Here is a 15,335-nt window from a genome sequence, read left to right as displayed (position 1 = left end):
ATTTTGCTGGTTTGACTAGCTTGAGTTATTGCACGCTCTGTAAATCCTAAGTCCCACAAAGTGCCCCAGAGAGCGCTATTCTTTTCCAAGTCACGGTTTAATACGGCAGATGCAGATACTCCTCATATCTCCTTGATCTGGTCATCCCAGCCAAAGCTCGATCTCTCAACAGTCCGTGCCAGTATGCAATGCGGCGGGATTATGCAGTGAGATTCAAATCGCGATGGAGAGATAATCCGCCTTGGTTGGCCCTCATCTTGTGCACAATGTGACATCCGTTCTTTAATCGGTGCGCCAACGAGGAGAAGCTCCGTGGAGCCGGATATTGCACGGCAGGCCCTCCTGTCAGTATTTACGCGTCGCTTTCCTCCTCATGATATATCTAGTTGCTCTAGTCGCCACTTGCTAGTCGCCAAACTAGCCTTCGGTACATATACCAGCTGCAGGTGTATCTTCAACCATATCGAGTTACAAAGGCACTTTGTCGCTCGGAGTCCGCTCAAAATGATAGATGCCAATCCAAACAATCTGCCGTACTCGTTGCCACGTTGCTCGTCTTCAACCATCCTCCCATTGCATATGCACCCATCGCAAACGAGAGATTGAATCGAGTCAGGCCATCTGCCAACCGGAACCCCTTTCCCCGCAACGGGACGCAAGTACGCGCTCAACTCCAAGAGCCGATACAGATGCAAGCAACAGCACCGATTCGGGTTCAGGTCTGTCGAAATTGTGCTTAATTGCATCCTGGCCCGGACTCCGGCCTGGCAGGTCACACAAGATAACCAACGAGCGTTGCTTTTCTGCAGGATGCCCGCAAGCCGACGGGTAGGCACATGTGCCTTATTTGGCTTTATTCCCGGCTAGCAAGGGTGGCTTGAATATTTCGCTTGTTATTGGGTTGGGTTTCAGTGGGCCTCGACGGCGGGTTCGAGATGCACGGTCTGATTCTCCTGGCTCGCTCCACACAGTGGATGTCTTCAGTCGAGAATGGGTCTTTCCGGATCTGGTTCTGTTGAGCTAAAGCTGTCGACTTCCTTAACGGCGGATGCGTACAGGTGAGTGGAAACGAGATTAGCATCCAGAGATACTAGCTTTCTCTGTGGATTACCTGCCTATTACTAGGTCGGATGGGGACCTCGACGTGGATCCGGTAGTGTGTACTCCGGGCAGTGTACATTATACAAATTGGCCTAGAAAACACACCCCTTTCTCATGCATGCAAGCATACATATCTCTACCCGTCTGTCTCGGATAGCGAACCTGAGCTCAGTAAGTCGCCCTCGATATACCAAAACCAAACCACTTAGCCTGCCATCTTTGCGCTCAGTCCTCGATCCCGAGTTCTGGGTCCACGATGACTCTGTTTGCGATTGTCTCGGTTTATTCGACTTGTCACCTTGGCTCGCAATACGTTTTTCTTTTCTTTTCGAAAGGGTGAGTGATAGGTAGAGGGTAGGAATAGGAGGCTCTGTACTACTTCCCTCTCCTTTTCTTCTTTCCCCTCCCTCTCTTCTATAATAGTAAACGCGCTCTCGTTTGCCATATCGAAGCTTCATGCCCCCAGCCTACTTCCCACAGAGAAAGACCGTAGTACAACGCCGTAGCCCTATTCGTTAGATTCCGGCCCCCAACGGTTTACTCACCCTGCACACGCCAATCCACTAAAAATGAAGTACTCCAGCCCGGACCGCATTTGACGTAGTCCGGGGTTGTATATCAACGGGTGTGCAGTGATCACCCACACGCACATTGTACATGTACCACCCGACTCCACAAATCCTGCAAGAAGTACAGTAGCGTCTAATCCAAGCGAGAGAATCGTAAGCGCGGAGAGACAAAAAATCACGGAATAACCAAAAAGAATACCTCAACTGCAACACTGGCCTCGTGCCCTCCCTTTTTATCTTCTTTGTTGGTCATGCATGCACAAAAGAAACAATAATAATCTTTATTTGCAGATGGGGGGTTAGAGGTATTGTCTTAGCCTCGAAGTACCTCCCTTAGATCCCTGCTCTGCTCCGGGTCCTTGGGCTTGTGCTATATCGATTTGATTGCAGGTTCGTCCTTTGCCCCATTTCCCCAATTCCCCGCTTGGTCTGATTGCGCCTGTTTCTGTCTCTTGTCTTGCTGTCCGTTCGCTCTGCTTCATTCCGGCATAGACGTCTCTGATTGTATCGGCACCGCGGCTTCGGCGCCATGCAATTCGCAGCCAACGACCGTTAGATGGGTTTCCGCGCCATTGAGATCTGTTTGAATGGGAGGGGAAAGGGATATAAAGCCTGGCGATGGCACGGGCTGTGAGTTTAGTTCTTCAACTTTGAAATTCATATTCATATTCGCAGATCGTTTTCTTTGTCTTGATTTCACGGCTGATATACAAGCTTGATTCTACTCTTCGATCACATTGAATATATCCCTCCATCCAATCGAAGAATATTGAATCCAACAAAATGCCTGTCGGACCTCGAGTATCCAAAGAAGAATTCATGCATGCATTGGGCCTAAACCCACAGGATCCGCATCATGAGCAATACTACCGCGCCATGCGAGTAAGTGTGCCAGCCGAATCTTTAACACTTACCTTCTTCCCTTATATTCCTCTCCCTCTCCCATCTCCCATATACAAATACACCACAGATATTCGAAGGACTCTCTAACCCCACCCCAGGATGAAGCAATTATTGTCTACAACCGCATGAACGCCGATACCTCCAACCTGCTGGACAACGTGCGCGCCGACCCAGCAACACGGCCCCCCTTCTTCTGGCACCATATCCGCCCGGACTGCCAGCGCTGGGGGATCCTCGAGATCTGTCACAATGCGCCGCCACTCGTGCGCGGCTTGTTCGAGCGCGGGGCGACGAATGGCGAATACGGGCCGAATTGGGTCGCTGGGTGGTTGTTGTATAGTGTTTTTCGGTCTCGGGATGTGAGGAATAATCGGAATAGGAGGAAGGGGGAGGTTGGGGGTGCTGGTTCGGAGTCTGGTATGTATTACACCTTCTTTTTGGCTGCTTCCAGGTTTATTGGTGAAGGTGGTGCTGATATATGGGTATAGATAAACGTACGAGGCCGGAGGAGACGACACAGCCGAAGAAGTACTACGATCCTGTGCGCAATGGCACGCTGTGATTTTTTGGAATTGAAGGTGTTTTCTAGGGTTTTGCTTTTTGTGCTCTGCTTTTTGCTTCATATCCATGCTGTTTAATATCTTATTGTATAATTGAAGTATGAAACTCTTAAGACTATCGATGCAATGCAAAATACATGCATCTAGGTAGAATGGCAAGTAGATCGAAACAATCAATCGTCATCCTCGTCTTTCTTATCGCCTGAATCCTTCTTCTTCTCATGCTTTCCACGTTCTGACTTCAAGACCTCCGTCACACGCTTGTCGTGCTCGTCAGCCCGCTCATTCCACTCAGCATCATACTCAGCCGCGATATTCTTAATCTCCCTACGAAGCGAGTTCCCCTCATCAATCAAGGACTCCCAGAGCTGCAAATCAACCTGATGCAACTGATAAAGCTTCTTCTGCCTCGCACTGATCGTAAAATCCAGCGCAGACTTGTAAGAAATCTCCCGATTGTGATACAAAAACCACAAGTAACCCCCCATCAAGGTAGACAAACTGACCAAGTAAGTCACTGGCTCCATAGTATCCCACCCGAGAGAAGTCCCAAATGTCAACTTATAAACCGTAAACCACCAAATGGTAAGAATCCCAAATCCGCCAATCGCAACCCGCTGCGCACCCCGATGCGCCAGCGCATCACACTCCTCTTTCACATTCGCCATGGCCTGGATGCGTCGCGAGAGCTTGCGCAATCGCATGCGCAGGTAATACGTGCGCTCGTTGAACGACGGCACCGTGACGCGGAGCTGGCTTAGACCGGACGGCGCACCTTCGATAGACACGATAAACTCGCCTGCGCGCGCTGCATCCCGGATGAAGTCGCCTATCTCTGTGGCTTGTGACCAGCGCACGAAGCGCTCGGGTTCGCCGTCTCGGGGCGGACCGCCGTTCGTTTTGCGGGGGTAACTGTAGGTTTCGGCGTCTTCTTCTCGGGATCGGCGGTGCTGAGTCGGTGAGCGGCCGTTGAGGGGTTTGCTGCCGCCAACGCCGTCGTTGCCGGGGACGAAGTCTGTTTCTTTGTTTTGGTTTTGCTTCCCTTGTAGGTCGATCTCGTCTTCGATTCGTTTTTTGGGCTTGATGGCGTTGTCGTCGCGCTGGAGTGCGATGAAGGAGATGGCTGGTGGGCGAAGATTGCCAGTGTTGCCTTTGATTGGGGGTAGCTCTGACTGGATTAGACGCTCTAGGTATGATAGTGGTTGTTGGGGATGGACAAGGATAGCTATGGGTTCGATTTCTAATCTGGCAGTTAGCATAATGGTCCAAAGAATTATGTTGTAGGTCGACATACCTTTATCATGGTCTTCATTTATGATGGTCGTTAAAGGAATGATCAGTTTGAAAAGCCGCGATGGCGTCGTCAACATTTTACCTATTTCCAAAAGTCAGCATTGATACTTAACCAATGATACCAACACTTTCTTACCCTTGGTCATCCTTTCAGGCCACTTTTCCCCTTCCATCGGAGACTTCCCCCTTCGCCATTCTCCCCAGGAGCTGCCCGCTGAGGCCAAGCTGCTTGACTGCCCTCCTGAACTTCAAACTTCTCCAGAAGCTCTTCAGTCTTCTGCTTGTCGCCTCGGAGTTGTGTATGGTCTGCACTGCTGAATTTCCTTGCCTGGATCCAGGCATGATGGTCTCGTGGAACTGCAGTCAGCCCAGCATACAGCTTCGTTGCCGGTGATGCACCAGAAGCTCCGAGACCAATACCCCTGCCGAGGTGCCTCCCCGAGAATGAACGGATATGTCTAGATGAGCCGACAGAGTGATTCCCAGCCCAGCAATTGAGCCCCGCCGAACCAATCCTTCCTAACGAGGAGTACGGGGCACTGCATTGTGATAGTGATATCCTCCCTGTCGCCGCCGACAACACAGGGGCGCAATTCCGTGCCGGAAGATGCATTTTAAAAAGGAAAGGTCTTTTTGTCCTCCCAATTGGTTATTGTGTATGTTCACGTCGCATGTAAAATGGGAGGGAATATGTAGACTGTAGGAATTGAATAAGGTTGTATTCGCGTAGGAGACTAAGGCATGACGAAGCGGCGTTTTTGAGCACACGTGTGGAGAATGGGGAATATGATGTAGGGGTCTAAGAGTCCAAGCAAGAAGCCAGGATAATGCACGTACAAAAACACAGCTCATTTTCCAAGCTTGTCAAGTTGGGCTGGAATATCCTGACGTCAGAGATGTGCACGGATCGGATCGGCACTTTGGGTGTGGCTCGGTTTGTGGCAGTGCTGGATCTATATCTCATTTAGGTACCTTGTCATGTCTTTTTGAATGTTTCTTTTAGAGTATGCTGCCCAAGTCTACGAGTGGAGTGCAGTATGATTATTCAATATCCTTCAATATCTAGATTAGAATCTATGTAGAGTAACCAGCAATCTCAGAGCTCACGCATGATATCTTGCACGGCCTTCGCAGCAAATCGTTTCCGTTCGCCCTCCGGAAGCTCAGAGCTCATATCTAATAGTCAAAGTTAGTACCAAAGTCAACTATAGCGAGCCAAGGAATCAAGAATCATACCTTTCATTGCCTGCATGCGCATCATTAATGCCTCCATGCTCTCGACATCAATCTCATCCTCGCCATCATCATGATCAGAGTCATCTCTCTCATCGCCATCGCCTCCTCCACGCTCAATTGCCATTCGCAAACCGAACATTTCGCGCTCTAATTCATGGACCTCATCACCAAACCCACGAGAGCTACCAAGACCTAATAGTTGGTCTTGAAGATCATCCTCAGAATCCATATCAGGATCATCTCCGTCAAAGCCAGAGTTATCTCCAGCCATAGACCAGTCATGAGTCTCAAGAACCTCTTTTATACGAGGCATACCTTCACGTTCTAGTAATGGCATAAAGTCAGCTAAAGTCCAAAACCTTGCCACCCAACCAATCAGAAAACCTTGCTTGGTAAACTCACCCCCATATTGATTCCTCGTCTCAACCTCCGAATTCTCCTTAGGATCCCACTCAACAACCTCCCACCCCAACAGCCCCATATCAAAGAACTGATCCTCCCACCACCCAACCGAAAACGGCACAGTCTCACCCCCACCTAAATCCCCATCGTCAACACCAAGCCCCAGATCTGCATCGGGATCCTTGGATCCTTGCTGACGCGCACCCACACCCGCAGCACCCTTCCTCCCCCCAATCAACACAAACACACCAGGAACATCACCGAGTCCGCCGCGCTCCTCGTCAATGCGCTCCTTGACAGCGCCAATACCGCGCATCAGGTCGCGCAGTGCGCGCACGTCGGGCCGCTCCGCGGGGTCTGTGTCTGTATTGGAGCCCGGGGGAGGTGTCATATCGCTAGGAGTGTGCGCGCAGACGACGAGAGCTCCAACAGCTTCGCGAACAATCTCGGCTTCTGAGCTTAGGAAGTCGGTTTTCCATTGCTCGGCTGTTGGGGTTGGTGTCGAGCTAGGCTGGGGATCTGTGCCGTGAATGGCAAGTGGAATCTCGTCAACCCAGACGGGAACTTCTGTTGTGTAGTATTTTGTTTCGAGCCGAAGAGGGCTGTGGGTTGTATAGCCGGCGAAGGTGCTTGTCGGTGGTGGGGGTATTGAGCTTGAGGTTGGTGAAGGGGCTGGCTGCTGTGGCGGGTCGAGGACGGGCACGCCGGTTAGGGAGTGTAGGAGCGGCGGAATTATTGCGAGGGATTGGGAGGTTGGTGTGAGAATTAGGAGACGGCGCGGATTGGAGATATTCTTCACTTTGGACTTCGCGGAGCTTGCGGGGTTGGATGCGGGCGCTGAATGGGTCATGATGGCGGTTTTTCTGGGGACAATTGGGAGTTTGAGATTATTCTTAGGAGACTTAAGTCAGGTGGTGCCCGGTCCAGTCCATTGGTAGTGTTTAGTCGGAGAAGACAGTGTATTGAGGAGGCTAACTCTCCCCCGCATGGACAAAAAACAAGTGGATAGATAATATGACCGGATAATGCCTGACTCGGACTTTCCCATTTTGGGGCTCAAATCTTGCCGCTTTTTGATCCCTGCGTAAAAATGAGAACACCCGACTTGGTCACGGGACATTAGATAATCAAAGTGTGCTTCCACCAAGGTTTGATGTATAAATCTACACCACCGTTTCAAGGCCAGTCACCCTGGCTTCGGTATTCTATTCTGGAGGATAATATGATGCTATGAAAAGACCGTTCTGAGATGAACAGTAGGCCCGCAGGATCCATACGATTACTACATAAGATTAGGGAGTGTTTCGTCGTGTATGAAATGTCCATTCTATTGCTCAAATGACTCCAATCCGATATCTAATTAACATTCTTCTGCTCGACTCATAAATTTATGCTTCCCAGCAACGCTCTTCACATGAGACCTACCGAGTTCCAAGCATTAATCCGCACCGACGTTAACAGCAAATTTGCTGTATTTCCGAATTCTCGGCCCATACACATAAAGCAAGTACGGGATTGCGGCCATGGCAGTACTGATGGCCCCCAAGATGGTCAGCGTGTAATGAACACCGATAGAACGGTAAATAGGTCCACCAGCAACCGTCATGCCGCCTGCAACCACATATCTGGTAAAAACAAGGAACCCCAATGCAGATGCTGAGTATACACCATAGGAATCTATGATATACATGTACGCGGAGACGAAAATAGCAGTAATTCCGTATCCGAATACGGCGGATGCAATGAGAGGAGACCAAATCGAGATGGATGGCTGAACATCGGCATCGAGAGTGAAAGTCAGCGAATGAAACAATAATGAACCAGTGGTGGGCAATGGTACTTACATAGCTGGTCCAACCCATCCAGAACAAACTTATTGGCACTGCTGGAGCACCACCCAGCATGGCATACCACAGTCGCATTTCAGGAGCAATACTAGAAGTCTTCTTGTACTCTTTGGCAGTCCAAGAGTATACTACCGGAACCAAGAAGCTAACAAGAAGAATTCCACATAGCATCCCAACCCAGAGTATGCTAGTCATCTGCTGTGAAAGCCCATATGTATGACCAAAAACGTATGTATATCCCTCCAGGAAGGTGAAGAGGACAATATAGACAACGGTAAGGTAGAGCGACATCAAGATGATAATCAGCTCAGAGTAAACCAGCGCAAATGGCCGATACACCGAGGCCAGCAGTCGCGGGCCCAGAGCCTCGTTTTTCATCTCCATCGGAGCTTTGTATCTCTTGTCCCCAGTTTCTTCACGGAGGATCTTTGCTTTCCAATACAGAAGGAGAGGTCCGTATGTTTCTGGCTGGAAGAGAAGAACGATGACAAGAATCGCACCTCCCATAATAAGCATTATCCACTCAAGCCAACGCCATCCTAGATTAACAGGAATATAACTGCCTATTATCTGCCCGGCCATCGGTCCCAGAAATGATGGAATAGCATAGGCTGGAAAAGCGTATGTCTTTTGTACTGGATTCCACAAATCAGCTACTGTACCTCCGGCGCAGCTGAGTGGAGTAGAGCCAAAGAAACCAGCGAGAAAACGAAAGATCAGGTGGCTGTGAATGTTTGGGGCGAGTCCCGCGGCCATGATAAAAATCAGAAAAAGGACCATAGTTATCAGGTAGACGGCGTTCCGGCCAAATGTCTCGGAGAATGGGCCTGAAAGGAGGGAGCCGCTCCCAAAACCGACCAGAAATAGAGCTATTGGCACAGTCAGCTTGTGGAAAGGTGATAGTCATCTTAGAGGCCTGTACTTACCTGTCGCAAGAGATCCGACTACTTCGGATACGTTGAAGTCTTCACTGTATTGTAGGATACCGCAAGCATCAATCGCCGATGTGGCGGTTACGGAAAAAGCAAGCAAAGAGACTAGAAAGGTCATAAACAATTTTCGCGACACGCTCTGACTTGCAGGATTCAAAGGATCATCTTGACCATCCCAGTCCACAATGATAGGGGAATCGATGGGAGATTTTTCCTGGAGCGAGAACTGCTTCGGCGGAATAGAAAGCCAAACATTGCTTGACTGACAGCTGTATAATTGAATATGAGCATGGATTGCAAGATATATATCTGCAAGGCTTCGTTGAGCTATCACTTACGTCGAGCTATGTGGTGACCCGGGTGTATAGGTCTCACAGCTGCATTTTTCTTTGATTTCCGCTAGTTGCCCACGAACAGCTCGTCGGATACGTTGATATTGAAAGAGAGATTCCATTGCAGGGAAATACCAGAAGACCGGCAATGAAGATTGTGGAAGGAAAAGGCCCGGGTAGTTTGCGATTATACAGCCATAAGGATTTTTAACTATATTTGAGCTGTAAAGATACCGGCTTTAAGGCTTTACGCGTCTTTTTTTTTTTTTCATTTTTTCATTTTTCTTCTCTCAATGATAATATGGCTGTGGATCGTGGCCTAGCTCCACCGATAAATCAATTTTGTCCACTTGCACCAGCAAAGTCCGAATGGATTTGATCTTCGCATCGGACATAGGTGGGAACCGCCACACTTTTCTCCGATAGATTGTACTTCAATCCCGGCCCTAAATAGTTTCGTCCGAATTGCATCGGACTTCCATCACCCACTACTTCTCCGTCTGATCAAGTTCTTGATGATATTATATATAGAATCTGATGACCTGTGGAATGGACCAAAATGACACATCCTCCACTTCTGACTTCAACAGTTGTTCCCCCAATTTCCACTCGAGACCTTTTCCTTAGGTTTTTGGTATAGTAGCTAATGTCGGGGGGTAATATTTTAACAAAGCGATATACCTGGGTATAACCGACGGTAGTTTGCAGAGCTCTCAATCTCCTTAGGGGTAGGTTGAACTAAACTGCTATCTAGCATTTAATCCAGCTAACAAGTGCCTTTTCTTGAATTGGACTGAGCGTTTTGGTAAGATCGGTACGATCGGAATGAGTTTTGCGACCGTGAATGCGTACAATGTCGAGTACAAAACTGAGAATTCTCGTGCACGGCCTTTTGAATTCCACCTTCTGAATTTTGGGCTTTTTTAGGCATCGTATTGTGGTATAAAAATGGGTAGGAAGGTGATGCAAAAATGACCACCGGGTGGTAAGACGGCCAACTAGTTATATCATACTGACCTAGTCAGGTAGCAACGTATTATTAGCTATATAGTTATATATCTCCTAAGGAAAGCCTGCATTTTATCATGCCATTACCCTAAAATTTGCCTTTTATCGCCATCATGTTCTACGAAGACGTGCTCCCTCCTACCCCAAAATACGAGTTTAAGGGAGTGCAGGATTGTCTTCAGATTTTAGATCAGGAAGTAGAGAAATATGAAGGGAATAGGTATTCATCTAACCCTTATATTATTTTTATTGTGGATGAGCGTACCTTCTTCGATTGTTTTGAGAACCCCAAACAAAGAGAAAAACTACTCGCAACATCAGTCAAAGCCTACGAACCTTCTACCAACCACTTGCTTCTCGAGATGGAGTCCCCTGCCCATGCAGCAGCGCGCCGAGCGTTTGAAAGAATATTCGACCGTTGGATAGGAGTCGTCTCCTGCGAGATTAGGGCCGATGGCAGCCCGATGAATTATAGAGGGCCTGGGGGTAAGAACAAAAAGCCAGATTCAGCATTCACTCCGATCCGCTCAATCCTGAACAGACACTGGCCGACAGTCGTCCTCGAAGTCAGATATGCCGAGACTCGGAGCGACCTTGAAAACGATGTTAAATTCTGGTTGATCCAAGCTGCGCAGAATGTCAACGTTGTTATTTCTGTCGAAATATTCGAGCCTGCTGGAAGGGTCTCCATGAAACAGTGGAAGATGGGAGAGGCCACTAAGCGTCCGTTCCCTTGTCAACAGATGGAGTTCGTGCGAAAGCCTGCTCCAAAAACGGAGCAGGTCACCGGAAGCCTCCGGGTACCATTCGAAGATGTCTATCTTCGACCAAAGAAAGACGGGGAGACTGACTGGGTCGTCACCGCCTCGGACCTCGATTTTATCGCCGAAATGGTCTGGTCTGTGCTCTAAGCTGACACAGGGATTCGACGAGCTCATCTCCTGTGTTGCCGCAGTGAACCCTAGAACGGTGGTCGTCCTCAACAACGCCGATCCAGTTCTGATGCCATGGTTAGACCAGGTCTCCTCTGTTCTGTGGATGGGCAATCCTGGCCAAGAAGGCGGCCGTGCTACAGCAGCGCTGCTCTTTGGGGACCACAACCCTGAGGGCAGACTACCTCTCACGTATCCGAGCTCAGTTGATGCCACCGTCACCAGAAACCCGGCGTATCCGGAGCGCATGAATACGGAAACCGGGACCGCTTTGTTTTCCGAGGGGATGAACTCAGCTTATCGGTGGTATCTCAGCACCAATACAAGTATCCTCTTCCCATTCGGGTTTGGAAAATCATACACTCGTTTCGAGTACAAAAATCTCAGAATCGAAAGAGATCGGGGATCCAGCTTCAAGGTTTCTGTTGATATCACCAATACCGGCTCCCGCACTGGGGTGGACGTTCCCAGTCCACATCGGACTTCCTCAAGATGCAAGCTCCGAATACCCCGGGGTGCAGTTTGCTGTTTTGACCCTTGTCGGATTTAATGACGTGGAAATTACGCCAGGGGCTACTAGAACAGCTACATTCGAGGTCACTAAAAAACAGCTCAGCTTCTGGCGTCAAAGTGATAGGACTTGGAACCTGGCCCGCGGTAAACGTGATATTTGGATTGGCTCTGACACTGAAACCAAATTACTGGAAGGCAAACTAGATATCTAGAAGGCATAATAGCATAATTGTTGACATACATGGGATGCGTTTGTCTCTGTGCAGACTGAGCATTTGCCTAGTTTGTCTCGTTTGCCATTCTCGGAGGCTTCATATACAGCCTCCTGTCCATAGATTCATCATCACACTTTACTTTCTCCTTCATATCCCTGGTAGCATGTAGCCCTCAAGAATAATAAGAGACAAGGTCTCAATAGTATTCTGGTTTACACATAAAGAAACTCCTGTCCAGCAATCAACTTACTCCCCCGCTGGATCATGTCCTCTAGTAATTTAGAGTCAAGAACATGTGTCAGGTGAAATACGTGAAAGTATTAGATTGACTTGTAAAACAACCTTTGTAGAGATTTCCAGTGCATAGTCCTACTTGCAGCATAGTACTCCAAAGTGCCCAGGTGGGAGAAAGCAGTAAAGTAAGCCAATTATAGTGGTGTTGGGAGGAACCTCTATGCCATGTCCATTGATGGCTGGCAGACGCTATTCAACATTTTGGTATGATCGAGCTGGGTAGAAAATCTCAAGACGTTATTTGTCTTGTTAAACAAGTACAAGACAAAACAACAGAGAGGCAAAACTAACCTTGGACGGCAATTCACAGTCAGTTTATAAGGCCAATGCTTGGTGCTCTCGATGCAGGCTACGGCACTCAGCAAATATTCTGGAATTCATTGGTCGGACGCAGCAAAGGAACGATTAGTTGCATGTTGCTATTTAATATTCTCTCTGTCCATAACTTTGTTATTTTAAGGACTACCCACGTCTAATGGAAATGTAACGTCAAACTACAGGAATATTGCCAACGTTATCCAAGTTCTAAACAAGTTAGTCTCAAGTCAAGAAATCACAGATTGCATGTCTTACCCAGTTGAAAAGATCCGCCCCAAACCATTCCCGCATATCAGTCCAGTCTTCGATTGTGCTCTCGCACCGAGGTCCCGAATTCGGTAGTTGCTGGTTTTCAACGCCGAACTGAGTTCTAGAAAAGGTCATTGAGCCGAACTTGTCATCACGATGAGGTATAACTTACTGTAATTGAAGAAGTAAGCGATGTGCCTTCAAACATATGGCGCTTCGACGAGAAAGGTTCTCCATTCGAAGTACGAGCTTGTTCAACTCTTCCCGATACAAGCCTGACTCAAAAGACGGTGACATATCTAAAAGGCACGAGTTAAGAGCCACTGCAGCATGAAGTGCCTTTAGGCTTGTAACACCTCTAAGTAACCAGAGATAGGGTCGAAGAAGTGGAACTTCGTAGATCTGACGATGGATGCCTATTAAGGCGGCACTGGAAGCTATACACCTCTCCCTGGATGTGGCAAGGAAGTGTGGTGACCGAGAATGGCGAAAAGGACGATGTAGAAGAAGGTAAAGTTGATGTGCGTAGGTTTGTAGAATGCACCAATATGCGTAACTGGAGTCTAATATGTTTGGAGCACCATCCACTAAATATGCCGAGTCCCATCTCTGTTGTTCCTCGGCGATTGTTGCATCAAATTCGTTCAATGGCTCTATCTCAAGTCGCGAGGGACCAGATATGTGGTGACAGATCTGCGTGGAGATCCGGAAAAGCTGGACTTTGAACATCATCACGGACATCTGTGTGGGTGCACTAGATGGTCGCGAGATCCCCTCTTGCGTAATATCAGCATCGTTGACATCCGCGGGCATTGTGGTCTTTATATCAAGTAGGAATGACATGTCGATATCCCGAAAGAGAATGGCTTGGTAAGTATGTAGCGTCAAGATACCAACCCAGCAGCGTCGACGTCTCTCAGTCTCGAGATGGTTAAGTCCCTGGGAATCAACATTGCACCGTAGGGCTATGCCGATGTTTAACGCCATACCCAACAATGCCCATCCTTGATCGACAGACTCATTATGGGAAAGATTATATATCACCATCAGCAAGGCCTCGAATGTGCTGAGTTTATGTCGGATAAAAAATTGATCTTGTGAAAGGCAGACCATCGCAGTTTGCTGAAGCCGACGGGACAAAGCCACAGCCTCTTGCTCCTTGGAGTCAGACCCTTTTGGCCATAAATCAACCAGTCTGGGATCACTGGGCTCCATAGTATTTAGTGTCAAAGAGCACATGGAAAATAGTAAAGCCAGCCAAGAGAGATCAACTTCATAGGGATGTTGCATGAAGGCAACATACTGCTTCTGGAATGTTGGGCCATGTAGAATGGGGAACAGAGCCGAGATGTGATTGAAAAAATGAGAAACCAAGCAGTCGCAGATGGTTCGAGAGGGTAAAATGCCGATGATATCTTGCAGCGAGATACTAGGGCCAATTGAAAAGGGAGACAAAGTATCAGTTGCTGCTACAGCATCATGCTCCGGAAACGGGCGTTGAAGAACCGCTTCCCAGCGGCTATCCTGGGAATCTTGAATTCCATCGGGCCCCGGCCGCTCAGGTCGATCATCCAAACAAGCAAGATGTTGTCTCAATGGGGCCAAGGGAGCGGCGAACGTGTTCCTGGTTGGCACATTTGACGATGAAGGATTAGACGTTGTTGGATGATCGTTAATGGACCCGGTCACAACACTGGGGGTGGTCAAGAACGAGCAAGACGGCGCGCATCCTCGCCGCGTACATGCAGCGCAAGGCTGTTTACGATCACACTTTAATTTGGAGCATCGGCACTGCTCACAACTAAGAACTTTTCGCTTTCGGCGATGAGATCTCGGACTTTGCGCTCGACTCCGACCCCGGCCCCGCCCGTCGTGGGTTGAGGGGCTTTGACTCATCGTATTGCAGTATTTACCTCGTACACGGAGTTGGATGTCCGGCACGCATAAAGATAAATCGACAAGGTTTTCGGAGAAAGGAACAGTGAGAACAGTGACGTGACGAATATCGGAGTTAGAGGTGTTCGGAGAAAACCTAACATCTCCGACGACACTGCTTACTAACCTTTTGAGGCTTCGGAGTTCTTCGGATTTACCCAGGTGGTTTATCGGAGTCTGTCTAAGCGCTATGTCTTCCCGAGGTCAGCACGAAGTATATAAGCGCTACTATGCTCGCAATAGCTCTAAGTGTAACCTACTTCGGATTAGACATATGAAGGTATGCATACATAGATATAGATTTGAATGCTATGTAGTAGTGCTAGAGCAGGCCACTAAGCTTTGACTAGGCAGGCTAGAGCTCTCGTCTAGGAAGACCAGATCGTCGGAGTGGCTGCTATTGCTATTTGGGACTTCTGTTGCTCTACTCTTCGCGGCTTGTGGGAGACGGATAATCACGTGATATCCAAACTTTAGCCCGAACCTGAGCGTCCTCATAAAAGCGGCAGCTTATATGGATGTAGTACTTCCAAATTTGAATTTCTAAGCTCATAGCCGATGTGTGCTCTTATCTTTTGCTTATAGACATTGAGCAGCTAGATTATATTAGTGTACAATATACCTGAAAACTCTTGCTACGCATAATATGGTCCTTGGACATGAGCCTCGAATCAATATCAATCTCGGATGGGGGTC

The 15,335-nt window shown here is 48.4% G+C and overlaps 6 protein-coding genes across 6 annotated transcripts; 2 read left to right on the top strand and 4 right to left on the bottom strand.

Moving 5' to 3' along the window:
- Positions 1 to 2,453: 2,453 nt before the first annotated feature.
- Positions 2,454 to 3,135, top strand: N7525_005091 (uncharacterized protein; the record flags this gene model as incomplete). Its single annotated transcript, XM_061213277.1, has 3 exons — positions 2,454 to 2,552; positions 2,672 to 2,990; positions 3,062 to 3,135. The coding sequence occupies 3 exons, from the start codon at positions 2,454 to 2,456 to the stop codon at positions 3,133 to 3,135; spliced, it is 492 nt and encodes a 163-aa protein (XP_061070298.1).
- Positions 3,136 to 3,306: 171 nt separating this feature from the next.
- N7525_005090 (uncharacterized protein) lies at positions 3,307 to 4,599 on the bottom strand (the record flags this gene model as incomplete). The annotated part of the gene is made up of 3 exons (XM_002565152.2): positions 3,307 to 4,373; positions 4,428 to 4,508; positions 4,563 to 4,599. The coding sequence occupies 3 exons, from the start codon at positions 4,597 to 4,599 to the stop codon at positions 3,307 to 3,309; spliced, it is 1,185 nt and encodes a 394-aa protein (XP_002565198.2).
- Positions 4,600 to 5,522: 923 nt separating this feature from the next.
- Positions 5,523 to 6,914, bottom strand: N7525_005089 (adaptin-binding domain-containing protein; the record flags this gene model as incomplete). Its single annotated transcript, XM_002565153.1, has 3 exons — positions 5,523 to 5,602; positions 5,663 to 5,986; positions 6,065 to 6,914. The coding sequence occupies 3 exons, from the start codon at positions 6,912 to 6,914 to the stop codon at positions 5,523 to 5,525; spliced, it is 1,254 nt and encodes a 417-aa protein (XP_002565199.1).
- Positions 6,915 to 7,502: 588 nt separating this feature from the next.
- On the bottom strand, positions 7,503 to 9,297 carry N7525_005088 (MFS transporter; the record flags this gene model as incomplete). The annotated part of the gene is made up of 4 exons (XM_002565154.1): positions 7,503 to 7,835; positions 7,909 to 8,780; positions 8,838 to 9,112; positions 9,182 to 9,297. 4 exons carry the CDS (start codon positions 9,295 to 9,297, stop codon positions 7,503 to 7,505), a joined length of 1,596 nt encoding a protein of 531 aa, XP_002565200.1.
- A 999-nt stretch (positions 9,298 to 10,296) lies between these two features.
- Positions 10,297 to 11,665, top strand: N7525_005087 (glycoside hydrolase family 3 protein; the record flags this gene model as incomplete). Its single annotated transcript, XM_061213276.1, has 2 exons — positions 10,297 to 11,076; positions 11,105 to 11,665. 2 exons carry the CDS (start codon positions 10,297 to 10,299, stop codon positions 11,663 to 11,665), a joined length of 1,341 nt encoding a protein of 446 aa, XP_061070297.1.
- Positions 11,666 to 12,626: 961 nt separating this feature from the next.
- Positions 12,627 to 13,517, bottom strand: N7525_005086 (fungal specific transcription factor domain-containing protein; the record flags this gene model as incomplete). Its single annotated transcript, XM_002565156.2, has 3 exons — positions 12,627 to 12,662; positions 12,711 to 12,825; positions 12,877 to 13,517. 3 exons carry the CDS (start codon positions 13,515 to 13,517, stop codon positions 12,627 to 12,629), a joined length of 792 nt encoding a protein of 263 aa, XP_002565202.2.
- Positions 13,518 to 15,335: the final 1,818 nt, after the last annotated feature.

Source organism: Penicillium rubens, assembly GCF_028828025.1.
Source record: "Penicillium rubens strain IBT 27055 chromosome Unknown utg000002l_segment0_segment0, whole genome shotgun sequence".
In the NCBI taxonomy this organism is placed as follows: Eukaryota; Fungi; Ascomycota; class Eurotiomycetes; order Eurotiales; family Aspergillaceae; genus Penicillium; species Penicillium rubens.
Note: the sequence above shows the minus strand (reverse complement) of the source record. Positions and strands in the feature narration are given on the sequence as shown.